General features: G+C 41.8%; 1 protein-coding gene and 1 long non-coding RNA gene across 3 annotated transcripts in view; both read right to left on the bottom strand.

Moving 5' to 3' along the window:
- The window catches only part of ARHGAP10 (Rho GTPase activating protein 10), a 250,288-nt gene that overhangs the window by 64,073 nt on the left and 163,375 nt on the right, over positions 1 to 22,840 (bottom strand). For both annotated transcript variants that reach the window (XM_074950969.1, XM_074950968.1), the window contains exons 16-18: positions 22,031 to 22,089; positions 19,068 to 19,173; positions 18,260 to 18,419 (exon numbers count right to left, since the gene is read on the bottom strand). In XM_074950969.1, coding sequence (XP_074807070.1) covers positions 18,260 to 18,419; positions 19,068 to 19,173; positions 22,031 to 22,089 — 325 coding nt within the window. The remainder of the gene's footprint in view (positions 1 to 18,259; positions 18,420 to 19,067; positions 19,174 to 22,030; positions 22,090 to 22,840) is intronic.
- Positions 2,371 to 3,538, bottom strand: LOC141986468 (uncharacterized). Its single transcript, XR_012639286.1, has 4 exons — positions 3,294 to 3,538; positions 2,678 to 2,753; positions 2,505 to 2,563; positions 2,371 to 2,415 (listed from the first exon to the last, which is right to left on the bottom strand). It is a non-coding gene; the product is annotated as an uncharacterized LOC141986468 (long non-coding RNA).

Here is a 22,840-nt window from a genome sequence, read left to right as displayed (position 1 = left end):
TCCTGTACTGCAGTTATTCAGCTTTCTAACCATAGATCCCATAAGGTTTCTAGATGCATTTCGTAGAGTAATAAGCCAAATTCAACATGTTCCTTCAACTGTATTCCACTAGCACAGTGGTCTCCAACCTTTTTACGCCCAAGATCACTTTTTGAATTTAAGGGCAACCTAGGATCTCCCCCCACACCCCGTTCTCTGAAGCCCTGCCCCCCCATTCCCCCCCCCCATCACTCGCTCTCCTCCACCCTCACTCACTTTCACTGGGCTGGGGAAGAGGGTTGGGAGGGGGTTCGGGCTCTGGGCTGGGGCTGAGGGGTTTGCAGTGTGGGAGGGGGCTCCAGGCTGAGCCTGGGGCAGGAGGTGGGGTGCAGGAGGGGGTGAGGGGTGCAAGCTCTGGAAAGGAGTTTGTGTTGGGGGGCTCCAGGCTGGGGCAGAGTGTTGGGGTGCAGGAGGTGCTACAGGCTCTGGGAGGGAGTTTGGGTGCAGGAGGGGGCTTTGGGTTGTGGAAGTATTGGGGTGCAGGAGGGGGTATGGAGTGCTGGCTCTGGGAAGGGGGTCAGGGCTGGGGCAGCGGGTTGGGGTGCAGGCTCCAGCCGGGAGGTGCTTACCTCAGAAGGCTCCCAGTTGAAGGCACAGCAGGGCTAAGGCAGGCTCCCTGCCTGCCCCGGCCCCTCGCCACTCTCAGAAGGGGCCAACGTGCCCCTCCGGCCCCTGGTGGGGGCACATGGCTCCACACACTGCTCTCTCTGCAGGCACTGCCCCTGCAGCTCCCATTGGCTGGGAACGGGGAACTGTGGCCAATGGGAGCTGCAGGAACAGTGCTTGCAGGCAGGAGTATCATGCAGAAATCCCGGCGTGCCCCTCCCCCGCCCTGGGGGTGTGCTGGCCACTTCCGGGAGGGGCATGGCACCACGGCAGGCAGGGAGCCTGCTTTAGCGGCAGCCCCGCTGCACCACCAGAGATCATGATCGACTGGGAGATTCTCCAGGATCGAACAGTCGATCATGATCGACCGGTGGTGACTACTGCGCTAACAGAGATGCCACATGGCAATAGACAAAAACATTTTGCTGCACTCCCCAAACTGAACAACAGATGGTGTTAGAGAGGATATGAGATTAATGCTAACTCCTCTCTAATTCAGTCTGTTTCCAGATTCCCAGCTCTTACTAGAGTGCTTGTTTCTGGGTCCCACAAAACCTACAGCCAAGGAAGCCCCTAAATCAGCTGGGGTAATTCATAATTTTTGAGTCAGGCATGAATTATATATGGAACTGCTGCTATACTAGGACACCGATAGAGTCAATCTAGTCTCTCTGGTCTCAGGCAAAGATAATTAAATGAACTTTAGTATGTTTACCAGGAGCCATTCTAGCCAAAGACCTGGACATCACACCATCTTTCTTATTTGGCCCACTGCGGCAGTGACGATTTCACCCAAAATCAGTGGAATGGAAACAGTAAGTAGAAAAGCTGGGTGAGATAAGAGAGAATATGGGGGAATTTGGCTGTAAGATTGTGGAGGAGGAGAATCTTAAAGAAAATCTCTAAGACCTTAAAGTTGTCCCTGGCTTTTGTCATGAGGCAAAAACCCACCCATTTTCATAGTATTCGCTACATGGAATAAGCAGTTAATTCAGCCCTGTGTGTACAAGCAAGAATCACAATGCTGTAATTTGACATCTAATCCCATGTACAGGATGCTGAAACAATAGGGTCACTTTGGGTCCTGGACTGGTGGCTCTCTGACACCAGAATAATGATTTCTGTTACAGTATTATATTTGGAGCTCCTCAAGACATTCAGTGCAACGAAACAAGTCTGTATCTGGTAATTTCCCTTCAGTACATGGGTGCACTACAATTGGTAAATAAAAGAAAAAAAGACACACATTCATTTCAAGTGATCTTTATTGAACAATAGTTCTCCGTCTGGCTCTGCCCATGTGCCCTACATGCCAACTGCTCCTCCCTGCCTTTCCAATGTATGGTGGCCTAAGGATATGTTACACAGTAACAGGGCCGGCTCTATGTTTTTTACCGCTCCAAGCAGCAAAAAACCCCAAAAACCCGCTGAATACGCCGCCGCCGGAGAGAACAGGAACATCGGAGGGAGCTGCTGCCGAATTGCTGCAGACGGCGAGACCCGAGTCATAAGAGTCGCTGCCGAATTGCCAACGCGGGAAACATTGGAGAGGGGCTGCCGTCGAATTGCCGCCGGGGCTGCTACCGGAGTGCCGTCCCAAGAACAGCCGGAGTGCTGCCCCTGGCACCAGCTTGCTTAGCTGGTGCCTAGAGCCGGCCCTGCACAGTAAATAGTACTCGAGGGTAACCTCATCATCCCCACAAATTCTTCTTTGCTGGTTTGGCTTTTCTTGGACATGGTGATAAGAGAACTGGGTTTATACTCAGCAACCTGTACAAAAACAAAAAACACTTACTAGAAACATACCAATGCTCAGGATAAAAGGCAAATTACATTACTGGTTCACAATATGAACTTACTCTGCTGGAATCTACACCCAGTTTATCCCTTGAAGCAATGAAGACGGTGGATCATTTTTCTGCAATGTAAATCAACAAAGCATGCATGATAAGTCAATGCTTTAGTGTAGACAGAGAAGCAAAAGCACGTTAGGACGTGCAAGGTGAAATATATGGAGTATAATGCTATGTACCTCTGATAAATTATTCCATGGAAAGGAGAACTCAAGCTTCAAAGTAATCTTCTGGACACAATCATGGTTCATAATTCTAACAATGAGAAAAAATTGAGTATCATATCAAATTCTAAACATTATTTATTAGCTAAAAACATTGCTATGGAAATTATAGTACTGTATAACTAATATAAAAGATTAACATTTAGCAGGACAGGCCAAAAATGTTATTTTAAAATCACACCTCTTCACCAAAATTATTGCTCTAGTAGATTGCTAAAACTAAACATTTAAAATAATTTTTTCATACTACATACTTTTTATTTTTTGCATTTCATTCAATCTGGAGGACAACAGTTCAGTTTCACTTTTGTCTTTACCCCAGCATCGAAATTGTTTCACTTTCTGGTTCTTATTTCCAGAATTTGATGTGTGTTATGAACACTATAGGGAAATATTTGTATCCAGACCAAAACTTTTTTGATTTTAATACGGTTAATTTGATTAAAAGGGTTCTATTAATATTAAATCTGTACAACTTTAAAAAAAAAAAAGTTTTTTTACCAAAACCTGAATTATGTGACTGTCCAATAAAATTTAGCAATAATTTAATTGCAATTGTAAAGTTGCTTACCTCCCCAGGGTCACCCCTCTGCTGGTCCAGATACAGGTAGGCCAGCTTCGCTAACATACAGTCCAGCAGCAAAAGGTCATGTGACTTTCCATACACTGGCTTCCATGGGATTGCGCAGGATGCAAAGGTGCACCTCTGGACTTCGAATATTGCAACCATTGTATGTGATTATACAGTATCCATAATTCTTAAGTCTGAAAAAAATTTCTGATCAATGCAACCAAGTGGACTGCCTGAAGAGTCAATAGGTAAAAAGTCATAACTAGAGTGAAACCGGAACCATCATTGGCCGATGTAGCCTATAGGTATAAGTATTTACTAGGTAATGCATAGGTATAAGTAAAGGCAGTAATGCAGTGAGCCTCAACGCTTGTAAGACTATAGCCTAGCTCAAAGGTGGGCAAACTATGGCCCGCGGGCCACATCCAGCCCACGGGACCTTCCTGCCTGGACCCTGAGCTCCTGGCCTGGGAGGCTAGCCCCATCCCCTCCCCCGCTGTTCCCCACCCCGACAGCCTCAACTCACTGAGCCGCCAGCACAATGCTCTGAGCAGCGGGGCTGCAAGCTCCTGCTGGGCAGTGCAGCTGCAGAGCCGCAGCCTGACCCGGTGCTCTGTGCTGCGCGGTGGTGTGGCTGGGTCCAGGCAGGCAGCGGGGCTGCCTGTCCTGGTGCTCTGGGTGGCGCGGCTGTAGCACCGCCAGCCACCAGTGCTCCAGGCAGCACGGTAAGGAAGCAGGGAGCAGCAGGGTTGGCTAGAGGGCAAGGGATTTTGGGGTGGTGGTCAGTGGGTGGGGGGAGTGGATGGGGTCAGGGCAATCAGAGGGCAGGGAACAGGGGAGTTGAATGGGGGCAGAGGTCCCGGGGGAGGGGGCAACCAGGAAGGAGAGAGGGGGTTGGATGGGGCGGCAGGGGGCAGTTACGGGTGGGGTTCCGGGGGCAGTCAGGGGACGGGGGAGTGGATGGGGCAGGAGTCCCAGGGGGGCTGTCACTGGGCAAGAAGCAGGAGGGGTCACACTGGCGGCAGGGACGGGGCCATGCCTGCCTGTTTGGGGAGGCACAGCCTCCCCTAACCGGCCCTCCATACAATTTCGGAAACCTGATGTGGCCCTTAGGCCAAAAAGTTTGACCGCCCCTGGCCTAGCTAAATTAACCAAGGCATAAGGCCCAAAAAAGTCCTAGCATAAGTAGCTAACCAAGAGTAACCCTAGATCATAAGATATAGACTGCTGAATGACAAAACTGCTGGCAGGTAACTACAAGATGCTAGTTTATACCAATTTGGAATATTCCAAGTTAGTGACATCAGCTGATGTCTGATCACCAGTGTGCCGTGGTAACTAACAAATGTATATACTAATAAGATTGAGGTACAAGGATTAATAACCTACGGGAGAAGGGCACCCCAACATGAGTTAGGGAGAGGAACTATAAATAAAGAAAAGGGAGTGAAACTCCTACTGAATATGCATTAGGTTTAGTGGTGTTAAAATAACACATTATAAAACCTATATCCTGGCCTTTGTGCCTTTGGAGATGCCAGGAGGACAACCACTGGTGGTGCTGATGAGGAAGGACATGAGGAGGAGGAAGATCATGACTTAACATTTTAGGTTGTTCTGCAAGGGATGGTGAGAGTATGTTCAGGTGTATTGTATTATCTCTTTTTACCTTGCTGGGTTAGAGTGTTTGTAACTTTGCTAACTGTATTCATAAAACTATTATAAATAGTTGTAAGTGTTGCAATAATGCACATCCCAACTGAACAGTAATTTTAATAATATTGGGCCAGATCTTGGGACAAGAACCTATCAAGCCTCAGAATGCTAACTGAGAATTCTTAAGCAAGCAATATAATAATCAATATATAATCAATAAATCAGACAACACTGAGAGCACTGTATTTCAGGGACTGCCCATGGAGCTCTAAAAGGAAGTCCCACACATCTTTATCTTCACTACAAAGATGCAGTTTACAGAGAATCTGTCCCAGCAGCCTGGCCACTCATATTCAGATGAAGTGCTGCTTGCTGGGACCTGTGGAGTCCATGGGTCTCAACACCATACTAAAAATGGAACATCTGCTGTCAGCTCCTCTTAATACAATGTCCTTGAGCTCCTGACAAGTTGCCAAAAGCGCTATCAGTTGGGCAAAATTTCAGTGCCACATGATGGTGTCTGTATACTCTTACACCATTCAATTGGCCTGCCTTTCTCCTTAAACTATGTGGCTCATATTTGTACTATAATGCAGAAACTATACATAGACTCTAAAACAAGAGATTGCTGTCTAACAGGCCAGCTGTGAAAAGGGGGAGGGGAGAAACAAGGTTAAAGCTTATGTCCTTTGATCACTTGCAAGTTATGAGTTTGCTTACTCAGCCTTTTCTAAAAGTAGCATTCGTAGTGCAAAAACTGCAGCTTCTTCTGTATCCTGATCTTGTTCCACATTTTAACAATTCACGACATGAATGCTCCTGATAGCAATGAACAGACTGCACTAAGCCACTAAATTTTGTTGCTATTCTTTGAAGGGTGGAGGAGAGAGAGTTAGCAACTGATATGCCAGGACTGAAATAGCCACACATCTGTCCACAGTGTGAGCAAAAATCCACCTTCTCATTACTGTACTTTACTACTAGAATGAGAATTAAATAGAATCAATGCATCAATGAGAATTAAAAAAAAAAAAAAAAAAGGAAGGGGTCTCTCTTTAAATCACAGCCACGTAGAGCAGGCTCTACATGTCTTGTTTAGTTATGAGAGATTTAAAGGAACAATTAATGCCTTTAAACAAGAGGGTGATTTACTCAACATAATCCTATTTCACAGCTTTCCCAAATACAACATACATATAGTTACTAAAAGAGCAAATAAAGAATTCCGGAAGAGAATGTGAATGTCTCTTTCTTGGCAAAGGGAATAAGAGGCAGCTGCAAAGATAAAAGGGAATGTTGTAAAACTCAGCTAGGGTGTAGCCAAAGAATAGCTTCACCAAACCTAACAAGGCAATTCCCCCATTTTATCTTTAGCGATGAGAGAGAATATGCTTAGATCTCCAAAATGAAACACGGGCATCTGTGAAAAATTATACATGGAGAATACAGGCAACATTCAATCTATCCATCAAAGCTTTAGTTGTATGAAACACGGGAATGAAATGGTTTGAAGTATGATCTTTGACAGTGGAATTATATGTAACAGGTCTTGACTAGCATAGTAAGAATCCTGCTACTATTTTTCCTTCCATGCAACAATAAGGATTTGTATCTTTAATTCAGTCTGTAGTGTGCAACTACAGAACTCCTTAACAAACATACATATCTTGTGCTCCCCAGTCTATTTGTTATACCCATCTCTTGTCATTTGTTTTACACTTAGCTCGAAAGTACTTTGGGGCAGGGACTATGTTTTAATTATGTTCTGTATAGCACCTACCGCAATAAGGCCTTGATCTTGACTGATGACAGATGGGATGACCACAATACAAATACAGGTTTCAGAGTAACAGCCGTGTTAGTCTGTATTCGCAAAAAGAAAAGGAGTACTTGTGGCACCTTAGAGACTAACCAATTTATTTGAGCATGAGCTTTCGTGAGCTACATCCGATGAAGTGAGCTGTAGCTCATGAAAGCTTATGCTCAAATAAATTGGTTAGTCTCTAAGGTGCCACAAGGACTCCTTTTGCTTTTCACAATAGAAATAAACAACTGTTGTGACCAAAGCAATACATATTGACTGTGCTAGGTGGGAACTGCTGCTAAAATGGATTATACACGATTCTAAGGACAACTTCAATAAAGCAAAGGTGGGTTAGAATTCATGAAGAACGTAGGCAGAAACACTGGGCCAAATTAGGTACTCACACCCACTTGGCTGAGGGCTGGTCTTCACTGTGGGGAAAATCAACGCTGCTCCAATCGATACAACAGGGGTCGATTTAGTTGGTCTAGTGAAGACCCACTAAAATGGACCGCAAAGTGCTCTCCGATCAACCCTGGTGCTCCAGCTCCCTGAGAAGAGTAAGCTAAGCCAACTGGAGAGCGTCTCCCGTTGACGCAGCACAGGGAACACACTGGGTAAATCGACCTAAGCTACGCCGACTCCAGCTGTGTTATTCATGTAGCTGGAGTAGCATAATTTAGGTCGACTTAGCCCAGTAGTGAAGACAAGTCCTGAGACTGGACAGCTTGTAATTTAGATCAGTTTAGACAACAAACAACAAGATGGAATCTTGTAAATTCTGCACTTTGTTTATGAAGGGAAGCTGCAGCAGTGGATAATTCCAGGGAATGCTCAGTCTATGGAAGGGTTTAACTTTTTTCACATCTTCAAGAATGCTGTGATTACATTTTTTTATAGAGCATTTTCTGACAAATTTCCTGACTTGGTATTTCCTTTTATTACCAAATACATTTGGCAGCAGTCCTTCTGGAGCCCTCCAAAGTGATCTCCTTAGGCTAAACACATGCAAGTCAGTACCTTAACAAGCCTTGCCATCTAGCCCCACAGAGAGTATTAGTCATTTGAATTCCACTTACTATTCTCATTTCTGTTTGCCTGCCTAGGAATTTTGTCAATGCTGCATTTGTTCAAAAAGAACAGAAATCTACTCCATTTGGAAATTTTATATGGAGTTGAAAGAAGTATTCCACAGTAATCTAATGTATGTGAAAACACAGAAAGAAGAATTGTCCACTTACATGCATGCTGCATGGACCATGCACACATGCATTGCATGCATTTGTAGTCAATGTTTTGACAAGCTCCTTTCAAACCTTGAGACTTTTTTTTTTTTTACACTGATCTGATGATTTACACAATTTTTATTTTCTTGGAGCCAAGTACTACAATACCCAGAACCGTGCTTGGTTCCTTTTGATCTCAGCAGCTGTTTCACAATTGGATCAAGATCAGATACACAGCCTCCACTATATTATAAGCTACCCTTTAAGACTTACAAAATAGAAGATTTTTTTTTAAATGAATGCAATGATTTGTTTTCAATGTATTGCTACAACATGAGGCTGCCTTCAGAGGTTGCTTTCCACCACGGTCCCCCTGTAAAACAATCATCTAGTGGGATGGAGAAAGGACTTAAAACACCCAGCCACGCCCTGCCCAGTGTAGAGGACTCCTTGCTAAATTGCCCTCCACCAGGATACAGCATGGATTATTTTTTTTGTTGCTTTTCGGAGTCCCGATCTAGCAAAGCATTTAAGCATACGTATAGTCCCACTGATGGTACTGACTACTCATGTGCTTAACACTAAGAATAACCTTAAATGCTTGGATGGATTAAAATCCAAGTGTTGCTGTAAAATCTTCCCTAACCAGAAGCAGGGTGCATGAGCATATGCCAGAGCAAGAGGCATTCAGAATGGGCTGTTTCAAAAAGCTCTGCCACGTTTTATGCTATATCTTGGTCCACCATTCCAATCTTCATGGCAAAGGTGACTTGGGTAGAACATCAAGTTTTCCAACATTGAGACAGGTCTGTTAAGTCTAAGGTTCCCTCCCTCCCCTTCTTTGAGGATCCGCCTCCCCACTCCTCCTTGAAGTCTGCTGAGGGAGGAAAGAGCCTTCAGAGATGGCTTTATCACCCTGTCCCAGAGATTCTTGAGCATTCTGCAGCAACAGTGACTTTTCAACAGAAATTAGAAGTGTTGCTAAACATGCTGCTTTGTGGCCACACCTTACTAACTCTGCAGTCTTGAGCAGACCTTTACCTCTCTGCTTTGGTTTTCCCATCTGTAAGAAGGGGCTATTTCCTTGACCCCTATCATGACTATTGTGAAGATTAGTGTCTGCAGAGTGCTTTTAAGACAAAAGAGTAGTAAGTTTTATTATATGAAATAATTACTAGCTTGACAGATAAAAATATTAAAATACTTCTCTATATTAAACTACCTTTTAATTTTAAAATACATGTCTACTTTAAACCTAAATGATGAAAATACATTCAAATACTGGTACTTCACTTTAATGAGTTCCCCATATGAACAGACTACAAAACGACATATAAAGATACATTTTAAGCTACATCCAGTTAACTTAACATTTATAAAGCTGAAGAAGGAAAAAGAATTAATTCTTCCAACAGCAATCTTTTATCTTTTAAAAATGAACATTTCTGGATAGTTTTTGCCTCTGGACTTAAATTTTCTAAATTCTTTGGAGGAGTCTCATTCTTTCCTTACTCCTCCTCGCCTCTTTGCACTCTTTCCTTAGTAGACTCTGGTTTCCTTCTTTCCTTATGGGACTCTTGTCTGGCCTGTCTTTCAAATTTTTTTCCTTTATAATCTTCATTTCCTCCTGTTTTTGCCATTTCTTCTTGCTATTCTGTCCTCCTCTCATCCTTCCCCCATACTTAAACTTATCTATTCTCTTCCCACTGAGATTTTTCCTCTTTTCCAGCATTCTTCCCGTCGTATTTTCTTTTTCACTTTTTTTTTTTTAATTTCAACTTTTTTTCTTTTAACGGAAGCTTATTTTGGAGTTGAGGAACCAAAATACTCCACATTAAGGTATGCCTCAATGGCACACAAGTAACACTTTTGGATGGTGATGGTTACATTCATTTCACTGGACAGTCTTTCCAATGATAGGCCAAAACATTATGCTGCTTGGTGACAAGGATGTCTACTCTCTTCATGTTGCTAGGCAATGCAAGCACAGTCTTCCTGAGTGCAGGTTCCTATACCTCCAATGGCACTCAGGAGCAGAGACCATTAGGGCAACTATTGCCAGGAACTCCTGGCCAGTGAAACTCCTGGGAAAAGGTCAAATAATAGTCTTTAACCCTCCAAGAGAAATAAAAGGAGACACACATCATGGCCTCTTTCATGAAAGGTTAATATTATTATTGGTCATGTTTATTACAGTAGTACCTAAGGACCAAGCAAGAACAGAGCACTATTGTGCAAGGCACTGTGCAAATCCAAACTAGTAGATGGTTCTTGCCCTGAAGAGCTTACAGACAAAACAGGCACAGCATGGGGTACAGGGTATGTGTTACACACAAGCAGAGTGAACAATGTGATGGCAGCAAACATCATATTAGTTCCATGATTTTTGGGTGGTGGGTTTCGTTATGAGGCAATATAAATAGAAATAAGCGTGAAGGAAGAGGGGGATACTGAAGAGGATGAGGGGGGACAGGACAAGGGTGAAGAGGGTTAGAAGTGCAGGTGTAGAGTGAAAACGAGGTGAAATTATTGTGAGGGAGGGGGAGAGAAAGGGTTGAAGCAAATAGCGAATCAGCACAGAACAGAGGAAGTCCAGAAAAAGTTCTCTAAGTGTTTGAAGGTCCCTGCCTTCTGCAGCTGGTCCTACCAGCTGGTGTCTGGGGTAGATGCCAGTGTGTCAAAAGCAGAGTGTTCCCTAATACACCCATTTACATTTGACAAATATGAATACTTAACTCATCTTTCCTTAATCCCCATTCACCCCTTGTATCCTTAATCTCACTTTGATTCTAATGCCGGCTACTGATCCCTCAGGTTCCTGTAGCTGCAGCAGTCATTCCTTCCACAGTCACAGTCTCAGTACTGGTCTACTTAAATTTGCTACACCCACAGCTACAAAGCTATTATAATCGGCTTGCCACCACTACTTGGAAATACATATAAGGTCTGTAAACAAGGTGAAAGCTGCAGTGATTGTTTTCCAGCTAGCAGAAAATAATGTACTTAACAAACCTTCAAAAATAGCTTCTGGATTAAGCAATATATTCTTATTCCAGAGCAAATCCAGAGCCAGTTTTCTTCACACATAAATTGTATAAAGTTCTTTAATTAGGATTCAGTTGAGTGATGATGGCTGTTACTGCACCACTATTTCAAAGCTAGTAACCTAACTCACTATTTCTCTTACTAAGAATCGGTTGTTGCGATCTGTCAACAAAGCTGCCCATACGGCACTGCTTAGAGAATGTTAATGATGTTTAATGACAGCTTGACAGCATCACAAAAGGTGGTGCAGTTTTATCTTTGTTCACTGACTAAAACCTACTGAACCAATTGAATTTGGACTAGAAAAATAGGTTCACTATTCACTTCTGAAGTTATGTTCTGTTTTTAAATACTGAATCGAATTTGATGCCAAAGAAAGGATGGTTTCTCTATAAAATGCTAGAAGCATGCATTGTGGCAGGCAGCAGCTGGGTAAGTGTTACTTCAAACTTCTCACTGCACCTCAGTCTTGACCCTACAGAACTACTACTATCACAATTTTAGAGTCTCTAAAGCAGAAGCTGCTAATCATTAGCAAGGAGAGAGATTTACAGCTGAATGAAATGTCACATCTCTACATGTTTAACATGCCAGGATTGTACCCACAGCTGGCAGACTGTCTCCTGGGATTTTACCAAGGTTATAAATAAAATAAAAATAATGTAAGTCTCTATGGAAAGTCTGACACATGTAGAAGTATTGTTATTAAGAAGACTATCTATGCAAAAATGAGCACCTTGCTGCTAATACACCTGTTTGCCTACACTGCCAACTACTTGTTGAGAGCCAAGGAAAGAAGATTCATGTTTAAAAGAAAATGTGTTTAGTCTATGTAATGGCTGTGACACCCCTACAGGGGTCTGCCTGCCCATTTAGCTGTCATACACTGAGTCCACTCTCCACCAGACTTGGAGATTCCTGTCAGTCTGGGCAACACCAACACTGTGCACAACAGAGAAGGGTCAGTGGGAAAGGTAGATCCTTGCTGGCAAGAGTAATGGTAGAAACTAAAAGCCCCTTTAGAAAAATATATAAATGATAACCCTTTCAAGATCCTAAGGAGGCATAAAAGATTGAGTTGTGTAAGCTAATGCAGTATCACTTTGATGTATTTTCTATTCCCCCAGGACCGGCCCACAACATTTTGGTACCTGAGGCGGGGAGCTCAAATGACACCCCATGCCCCCTCGCTTGGGCCAAAACTTTGAAAAGTCTCAATTCTGCCTTCTTCCTGTTCTACTCCTCTCATGGTACTGCTCTGCTACCTACCCCAATAAAAGGAGTACTTGTGGCACCTTAGAGACTAACCAATTTATTTGAGCATAAGTTTTCATGAGCTACAGCTCACTTCATCGGATGCATACTGTGGAAAGTACAGAAGATCTTTTTATACACACAAAGCATGAAAAAATGGGTGTTTACCACTACAAAAGGTTTTCTCTCCCCCCACCCCACTCTCCTGCTGGTAACAGCTTATCTAAAGTGATCACTCTCCTTACAATGTGTATGATAATCAAGTTGGGCCATTTCCAGCACAAATCCAGGTTTTCTTCTCCCCTCCCTCCCCCCCCCCACAAACCCACTCTCCTGTTGGTAATAGCTTATCTAAAGTGATCACTCTCCTTACAAAAAGAAAAGGAGTACTTGTGGCACCTTAGAGACTAACCAATTTATTTGAGCATAAGCTTTCATGAGCTACAGCTCACTTCATCGGATGCATACTGTGGAAAGTGTAGAAGATCTTTTTATATACACACAAAGCATGAAAAAATACCTCCTCCCACCCCACTCTCCTACTGGTAATAGCTTATCTAAAGTGATCACTCTCCTTACAATGTGTATGATAATCAAGTTGGGCCAGCACAAATCCAGGTTTTCTCACCCCCCCTTCCCCACACACACACACAAACCCACTCTCCTGCTGGTAATAGCTTATCTAAAGCAATCACTCTCCTTACAATGTGTATGATAATCAAGGTGGGCCATTTTCAGCACAAATCCAGGGTTTAACAAGAACGTCTGAGGAGGGGGAGGGGGGCTAGGAAAAAACAAGGGGAAATAGGTTACCTTGCATAATGACTTAGCCACTCCCAGTCTCTATTCAAGCCTAAGTTAATTGTATCCAATTTGCAAATGAATTCCAATTCAACAGTTTCTCGCTGGAGTCTGGATTTGAAGTTTTTTTGTTGTAATATCGCAACTTTCATGTCTGTAATCGCGTGACCAGAGAGATTGAAGTGTTCTCCGACTGGTTTATGAATGTTATAATTCTTGACATCTGATTTGTGTCCATTTATTCTTTTACTTAGAGACTGTCCAGTCTGACCAATGTACATGGCAGAGGGGCATTGCTGGCACATGATGGCATATAACACATTGGTGGATTTTTGGAGTGGTAAACACCCATTTTTTCATGCTTTGTGTCTATAAAAAGATCTTCCATACTTTCCACAGTATGCATCCGATGAAGTGAGCTGTAGCTCACGAAAGATTATGCTCAAATAAACTGGTTAGTCTCTAAGGTGCCACAAGTACTCCTTTTCTTTTTGCAAATACAGACTAACACGGCTGTTACTCTGAAACCTACCCCAATAAAGGAGAACTAACAACTTAAAATGCCTTGTTCAAACATTTTAAGTAACACTTAACTTCAAACGCCTGAACAACAAATGTAACTTTTCTTGTCTGCATAGTAAACACTGGCATTTTTATCTGTTTGAATAATCAAAGTGGTGCTTTCCATGCCTTCTTGGTTGCAAAGATTTGAACTGCTTCCTGCTGAAGATCCACAGTCTGGGCCAGCTCATGCTCTATTGACATGGTTGCAAGGCCAACCAGCCTCTCCTGTGTCATTATGGAGCGTAGATGTGTTTTTATTAACTTCAGCTTGGAGAAGCTGCATTCTCCACTGGCAACTGTTACAGGAAGTGTTAGAAGTATGCGCAGAGCAACAAAAGCATTTGGAAAGAGGGTGGTCATCTTATTTGTGCACATATATTCCAGAACAGCCTTTGGAGTTGATCCTGCTGAAATGTATCTTGAAAGGGCTTTCAGTTCATCACCTAAATGACTCGCATCAATATCACACATGTCATCATTTGTCAACACTCTCTCGTGCCCTGCATTGCTGGTGTAGGTCTTCTTCAGGTATAGTGAGGAGTTTTGGAATATTATACAACATCACAACTATGCTGCTGTGTTCCTTGAGCTGCATGAAACGTTCTTCAACTGACTGTACTGCACAATCTAACACCTGGTTAAAGAATTAAATTTGAATTGTTGTTTGGGGTCTCTTATGGGATTATCCCATGCCTCATAATCAAAATGTCATTGTCTTCTATGACTCTTGTATTCTTGAATGGGTGGGAAAATAGCTTCAGTGTGAAGTTCCTATGCCAACTACTGTGCACTCTTCAGAATGCTTTGAAATCCCTCTTCTGACCGGTAAGACTGTAGGTATGACTTTGCTTTGTCCAGTTGTTCCATTGCTTCACATATATCAAGGTCAACACCTTGGAGTCTCTTGCTTACAACATTTATTTCAAACAGTATGTCATGCCACACCACTAAGACAAACAGAAATTTGAAGTTATGTATGTTTCTGGTAATTCCATTTCCCTCTGCCACTGTTCTCCCAAGAACAGTTCCTGTCATAACATTATCCTCCATAAAGGCAACTATGGCATCATCTAGCTTCCCAATTTGGTGTTTGATAGGCTTTATCGCCTCCACTCAACTTTCCCATCATGTGGCAAGCAGTGGTTTCAGTGTCAGAAAGGATGTTCCCAGATGTTGCTTCAAAATTTGCAATCGATGAGTTGATGCAGAGAAAAATACATAGATGCTTTGAATTACATTAAAAAATTCAGCAGCCTCACTAGAAGCTGATGCTGCATTACTGACCACCAAGTTCAATGAATGAGAACTGTCTGGGACAAAAAAAGCTCTCAGATCCATGTCTGCACTCCTCTGTTCTTTCCTCTCATGTTGGCACCATCATCGTCGCCCTAACCTCTCATGTCAGCTATCGCAACTCCTGTGTCTTCCTGCTTTTTAAGAAGCACGTTTGTCATACCAGCTCCTGTAGTATCATCAATGTCAATAAATTCTAGAAAATGCTCTCTGACACTCACCATTGCAGGGACATTTTCACTAGGTTCTGTTGTTACAAAACACACCATTAAAGTTATTTGTTCCGTATGGCTGATGTCAGGTGTGCAGTCCAGAATAACAGAGTAATATCTTGCTGACTTCAGATCTGCCACAATCTTCTGTTTGACTTTTCTTGCCAGTAACTGTGTGATCTCATTTTGAATTGTTTTTCCAAGGTAGTGGTGTGTGTACATTTCTTGGGTGGTGACTCTTCTTAGATGTTCCTGGACTACAGCATCAAACTCAGCCATCAGCTCCACAGTTTTAAGGAAGTTTCCATTGTTGGCACATACAGCTGATCTGAAGTGCCACACCGTGCTAGGTGTTGGGTACCAAGCATTCTCACAATGGCGATGAGCCTTTTTAGACCATTTTGCCAGTAAAGAGACTCTGATGCAATCTTCTCTTGATGCTGATCATCTATGGTGGCCTTTAACCTTAGTCTCATCTCAAGCTCTTTCCACCTATGGAATGCTCTCTGGTGATTTGCTGCCTTCTCATGGCATGCCAGATTTCTAGCCAGATTTTTCCAGTCCTTTGTTCCCTAGAACCCAATGTGGTTGGAACATTAAACTGGAAGAGTTTGCAACAAAAACAGTATGTAGCATTCTGGGTTTTTGAGTACATAAGCCATGGCCTCTCCACTTTGTCACCATTGGGGATTTCACACCAGTAATGTGTTGGATGGTAACTTCTATTTTCATTGTCTTTGGGGAACATGAAGTTTTTCACTTGCTGTGGCCCATGCAGTACAGGGAAGTCCCTCAGGCTACTGCTCAAGTGGGTCCACAGTCCTGGATCATCTAGACTTAAGGAACTAAACTCAGCAGCTGCTGTTTCTTGCGCATCCACCACACTCTTCTCTGATCTACACTTTTCTTCAGGAATGTGCATGGATATATCCATTTGAGATGGATATATGGATGCTGCAGTAGCTGCCAGGTCACCTGCACTCTGACTAACTGGAAGATCAGGCATCTCCTCACACTTACATCCTCACTGGGGCCAGAAGGCTCACCATGAATATTTGTGTCTATGTATCTCAGGAGAGCTCCTTCCTGCTTAGATAGAAAAGCTTCCTTTGCTTGCTTTCTTTTTCTGAATGCTGCCCCAGAGGGGCGTTTTCTTCTTTCACTCATGACTGCTGTTCTGTGCCAGCTATAGTGGCTCCCAACACTCAGCTGAAGGGGACAAATAAGCAGGCTGGTAGCAGGGCCTGAGTGAAGGAAGATATCAGCATCTTAAGGGCCTAACTGGCTCCTACTACTTCAGTTGACTGCCTGTTCTCCTCAAATGGGTTCAGAGAAGCAGCAGGAAACAGGAAGCTCCCTGAGAAGCTGGTGTTAATCAATCCAGGCTCCTGGGGGTGCTAGATAGGTACATAAGAGGCTCCCCCCTCCTCTCTTTCCCTGCAGCTCCTGCTGCTTTCTGTTATTCCCTCTCACCTTTTCTCCTGCCTGCCTGTTATGTCTCTTGTGCCCTCCTTCCTCCAGCACAGCACTCCACCATCTCTGTGCATCTAGAGCAGAGAGAATATATATGCACCAGCAGCAGACACAATTTTCTACACTCTGGGTCCTAGTGGTGCCCCACCCCAGTCTGGCACCTGAGGCGGCCGCCTTAGTTCGCCTCATGGCAAGGCCAGCCCTGCATTCCCCACTTCTCTGCTACACTTCTTTTCACAGGGAACAAGAACCACCACAACAATTGCTGGTTCAAACATTCAACCAGTGTCCAGTTTCTAAAAAAATATAAGCAGCTGAGATGGCAAAGAACCAGCCTGGTGTTATGCTTGCCAATAATGTGTTGTTTAGGGATCTAGATGAAAAGGAATTAAATGGACCCTGGCTTGGATTCAGCCTTTATGTGACAGTATGGCAAACCAGCACCTTTTTCAGAAAGACTTTTTATTTTTGGTCTCCAGAATTTAAACTATAAGTTAAAATATATAAATTATATATAGTTGTTACAGTTGCTGAGATAGCTTCCAAAAATATGAACCAAGTGTTGCATTTGGGTTCCTTTGCAGAACCTGAAACAATTGTTCCAAGGGGTGCAGGCTGTCCCGTTCATCTGAACGGAGTCTAACTCAGATAGCTAATGATGTTGACATTTCAAGTATTAACTATTTCACTGCTCAAAGAGCATAAGAAAAGAGAGATGATCATACCAGTTTCTGCACAATCTACTGTGACAGCTCATTTTGACAATGTGAGTGGGAAGGCTTGGGATTTGCCACCTTTTTCTCCCAACCACTCCAATCAAGAAGGAATTATACCCAGGAGGAGCCCAACAGAACCAAGCAGGACATCTGAGGCCTCACAAAAGGGGAATTATATTCAAGATGCCAAGCTAGGCTGAAAAGACTCACTAAGGGGAAGTCAAGCAGGGAATGCCTAATAGAACCCCTGGGTTTAGACTGCAATGATGGGAAGCCAAGAGAGGATGCAAGATGATATTTCGAATGTCTGCTCTAAAGAACATTGTGTGGGGTACTTTAACTGGCAGCAACAGCTTCCATTGTAACTTTTACAGTAGAAAGCAGACTTGAGAAAATGAAAACATATTTTAAATTAGAATTTTTTAAATAAGAATATCGATACCTAGCTCTCAAACAGTGCTTTCCTCTTGTAAAACTCAAAGTCTATGAGTCCTGTTTTACAGGTGAGGAAAACAGGCACAGAAAGGTTAATGGTATGAGCAAGTTCAGGCACAATTAATGGCAAACCTGAAAACAGAGCAGAGGTTCTCTCACTTCCAGTCTGCTGTCATATCCAATAGACAGAAGGAGCCCCTTTCTTTGTGCATGTGCAAGTGTTCACGAAAACTCATGTGTATACAAATAGCACAGATGTAAGTGCATTCTGAGTAAATATGCATCTGAACGTGCTTGATGTGTATGTTGATAGGTCAATTTACATACACAAAAGTGATCATTATGGGGGCAATGGGGCACATGGGAAAAATCTGTATGTACATATGTAAAATCATATGCCCATAAAAGGTAATGTTTAGGTCATGCCATATTCTATGCATAATAATAATGCTATCAAGCAAATTTTTAAACACACACAGAGTCTCACCTTCTCATGGTTTTCTATAAGGATTTCCACCACGATATTCTGAAACTTTAGGTCCATTATAGCTGCCACAGTTTCTTCCTGTGGCCTCATTAAGGTTGGTCCAAATACTACTCCTAAATTTGCTACAGTCATTAGATTTTTCTTGGCATGGTCTGCAACGCTTTTTCAAAAGAATTGGAAGAAAAAAACAGGAAACAAGTTATGAAAATTTGCCAATACTCTTGGAAACTGCAGTATACTTTACAAATGAAAACATTACATTTCCCTAATCCATATTTTAGAAGTTTATTTTGTTCAAAGTTTCTCCAAATAAAACCACGCTGAATTGTGGAAAGTAGGAAACCCATTCTTCCATCTGCATTTTAAGAAGAAACAAAAGTCGTCATTTATTGAACTTAAATGTGTACAATGCACTTAGCCTTGGACTTCAGTAAGTGTGAAACCAACCTAATTTTGCTAACAAACCTCTAGTATTCTCTTTGCCAGAATCTGCAAAAAGAGAAAGTATAAATTCACTTTCTCACTTCAATCAAGCCCTCAATTGCTGGCAGAATTGCTAAGTAAATACTTATATGACTTCATTAACAGATTAGATTTCTGCCCTCTTTTCCAAAAAAACACACAGTCAAACTTCTCATCTACTTCCATAGGTTTGGTGCCTGGTACTGTGTCAAATAGCATCATGACCAGCCTTGGATCCAACCACAGTTAATGAGCCCAATTGTAGATAAAATAGTTTTTTTTTTGTTTGTTTTTTTTTTGCGGGGAGGGTGGGCAGGGAACTAATAAAAGAAGCCATGGTGCTTACTTTGCTAAATGTTTCATCAAAATGTCCAGCATCTCTTTGTTCTTCTCTGGAAGTTTATGAACCAAGAAGTGGATAGCATTAACTCTGGACTCAGGGCTGCCACTTTCTACATAACAGAAACAAGTAACTGTATCTCAAAGACAGAAATCCTGCCCCATCCATACACACCCACCCCAAAACAACATTCCTCGCATACTTTGGTTTTGCACTTAGATATCTCCAAATAGAGCAGAATTGAATACATGCACATTATGTTTCAAGTCATCCTGTTCTACTACTATCTGCCCATTTCTTATTTTGTGAAGTGATTTTCAATCCACTTGTAAATGGATGCCTCTTTTTGCTCATCTATATTTAAAAAAAAAAGATGCAGATATTCTACTGCATCATACACATGCTTAGAAAAATACTGCAAAGCAAGGGGTCATGTTACTAGCTACAGCATCTCATTGTGAAAACCAAGTGTGAAAGGATGCTTCTTTATCCTTTTGACATCGCTTATTAATTATCCTTATCATTTACATTGAGTTTTGTTGGTGCTAGACAGCTGTTGACACTGCTTCAAAACACCTTCCATTAGAAATTGCACCAGAAAATAACATTCTGAGAGGACTAAAGGGTTCAGAAGAGAAAAACTAACACCTTTTTAAGATGTAGGCCAATAACCCTGATAAGGCTGCAGAGTTAGATTACCAGGATAAAGGATTCTTGATATCAACTCTCTCTCTCACTGTTGTCAATGGTATAACTGGTAGCACAGTTGGGTGTAAAGAAGCAATGGCTTCCTTGTACATAGCAAAGAAACAAACAATTTAGGCCACAACAGGGATTAAATAGCTGAAAAAGATTTGTAAAATGTGAAAAAATAAATCAGTCTTTTTTTATTTTACATTATTCTTTGGCTTAATAAAAGTAAGTCTGAAGAATGGATTATAGTAAGGTGTGTATAAGACCATATCTTTTTGTAAGTTAGTACCGAAGACACTATACATAACAGAAAACCATTATGGCCATTAGGACACAGTGAACCTGAGAAGTTCTGAAATCAATACTACTGCTCTGACAGCACTATCCTAAATTTATTCCAGATGTTAAGTATTTACTGTAAAAAAAAAATGCCATTTTTCTTAGGTGTTTCTTTTAGTAGATTTGGAAATATTTTTGGTAGAGAACATACTTGGTGGAACTTCACTGAGGAAAATGCCACCAGCAAGCCAACAGTTTTACTTCTGATCAGCCAAATTCAGAGAGCCCCCCCAAAAAACAATCAAACTCTCTTCAAAGTAAAAGTCCTTCAGAGTACCATGGAATCCTGAATGCCAGATGAAGTGACGCTTCATCAAATGTGTTATGTGTCACTGTCAAGGGCTTCTGATTGCCTCAATCAATACTTGTTAAGAAAACGGGGTGGAGTACGCTCTGCTGCAATTTAATAACAGCCCATTCCTTATTATCTACTACATTTTTATACCTTAGGTTAGAAAGATACTTGGAAGCTTTTTTAAAAAAAGAACTGAATGGCTGAAATTAATATCATGTTGTTCAAGTTTCTTCTCATTGCTTGACAAGTTTAGCCATTGCACATGTGGGCTTATGCAATTTTTTAGTACTTGTGGATATTGTATTCTTAAGACCAGTAAACAAACATCTTCCAGTAGACCCTAATAAAATGCGGGGGAGGGTAAAACAGAAACTTATAGTGTTATCTCCTTTGGGGAAAGGGAATATTTTAAATCCTATCTCAGGTAACTCTGTATGTACTCATTATTTATGTAAATGTCTTGAATTCTACTAAGCCCTTTACCTCAATTACATTGTATGGCAGTGAATTTCAAGGCTAACTATGTACTAGGTCAGAAAATATTTCCTCTTTGTTGCCACTTGTGAATTTTGCAAAAAAACATCTAGTTTTATCAAATCCAATCACCACAATGATGGAGTAAGCAAATAGACAGATATAGATATACACACACACACACACCTAAACCTGTTCAGTAAAGTTTTATCTCTTTTTTGAAATATGAAAATACTCTAGCAAGGACTAGAAACTAGCATTCTGCTGTTTTTGCCAGTCTTTAATACTAGCCAACAAGATAAAACAATTGTCCTCAAAATTTTACTTTAACTTCAATTCTCATGGATTGCCAGAAGTGCCACAGGCTAGAAAGCAAATCAGCTAAATATTTGTTGGCTATTCTGCCAACATTTTTTCTGATGCAATTTCTACTCCTCAGACAATTCCATTTACATTAGAAATCATGCAGCTGAACTACAACTTCTGCTCTACCTTCTCTAAGTCTTTACGTTAACTGCCACAGTTTAATTTGGCCTTTACATTCCTTTCTTCTAGTAATATACAAGGCACCTTTAGCCCAGCTTGGATACAGGCCTCCCAGAGAGGTGGCTCTGAAAACAAGGATCAAGTGGCAGTCATTTTTATGATCCAAGGAAGCTTGTTCTCTTTCCCCCCACCCCAAGCATACTGTATCCTACTAAATTTCATTTCTTTATAAATGGCTTAACGAGATGGAAATATTACCGTCCCAAACTACTGCAAGAAAACTGGGTATATAATATTCGCTGTGGTACAACTGGTATAGGAAATAAATCCAGAACTTTAAAATTCTAACTACAAAATTCATATAAATCAAAACAGAGTGAAGTGCACTAAGCCAAGCAAAAACTTGCCCCATTGAGTCTATCAATATACAGTGCATTTATGTATCTATGAAGGTTTATATGCTATATCTATAGATACTGCATTGATGGCATACCCCAATTTAACTTCATATTAATATCCCCAACTTTCTTTTTTAAAAGGTTCCAATTTTTTCCTATACCTCTGTTATTTATTCAGTTGAAATGAGCAATTTATTTGAGACTACATTTTCAATGTCTGCTCCTGAGTGCTAGAACAGTGCTATTATAAAATAGTTCTATTTGAATTGTAGTCAAATATTTACTGGCAGGAACGATGAACTCTCCATGCAACTCATACGTCATTAGGGGCTCTGGAAGACTTCTGGAAGACAAAGAAGACATGGAATCACTAAATACAGTAAGTTCATGTACATTTGTTTCTATTTGTATTTATTCCGAGCAGGAAAGTCTTTCAATATGAAGCAGTGTTACCTTCCACTGGGGAGAGCCCCCGGTGGGGGCAGCATGAAGGATTTCAATGGTTTATAATACAAACTGAAGCGTGACATGTAAGAGCACAATCCTAGGGAAACAACATGCTTAAACACAAGACCTAAACTCCACCAGTTGAAGTGAAGCTTCAAATACAGTATAAACACCTTCCGTACATTTTGAGATTGCCTTACACATGAAAATATAGGCATGTTGTGTAACTAATTGTTCATCAGTTTCTTTAAAAAATGTGCTCACTGCAACTGAATATTGTGGGTCTGTGTCCCCTTTAAGAGATCCCTGTACAATTGGGTTACAAGGGTGGGGAGGAGGAACTTATCTAAATGGAGGTAAGGGAGGAACAGGATGTGGCCGAACACGTATCCACTCCAGTTGCACCCCTCTCCGCCCCCCGCCATCCCTGGGGGCGGGGTGTCATATCCTGTGCATTCCTGGAGAAGCCCTTACTTTTATCAATCATGGCATAGTTACACCCACCTTCCCACCAATGGGATTAGAACAGAACTATTTTTTTTCATGATCTGCTGGGGCACTGCACTAGTCACCTTTTTATTTCAGGGCTGAGAAGGAATTTTTCACTCATCACCCGATTGGCCAAGTCAGAGTGGGTTTTTTTTGCC

The sequence above is a fragment of the Natator depressus genome, chromosome 4 (assembly GCF_965152275.1).
Source record: "Natator depressus isolate rNatDep1 chromosome 4, rNatDep2.hap1, whole genome shotgun sequence".
NCBI classification, from domain to species: Eukaryota; Metazoa; Chordata; order Testudines; family Cheloniidae; genus Natator; species Natator depressus.
The sequence above is the reverse complement of the archived record's forward strand: the minus strand, read 5'-3'. Positions and strand labels throughout refer to the sequence as shown.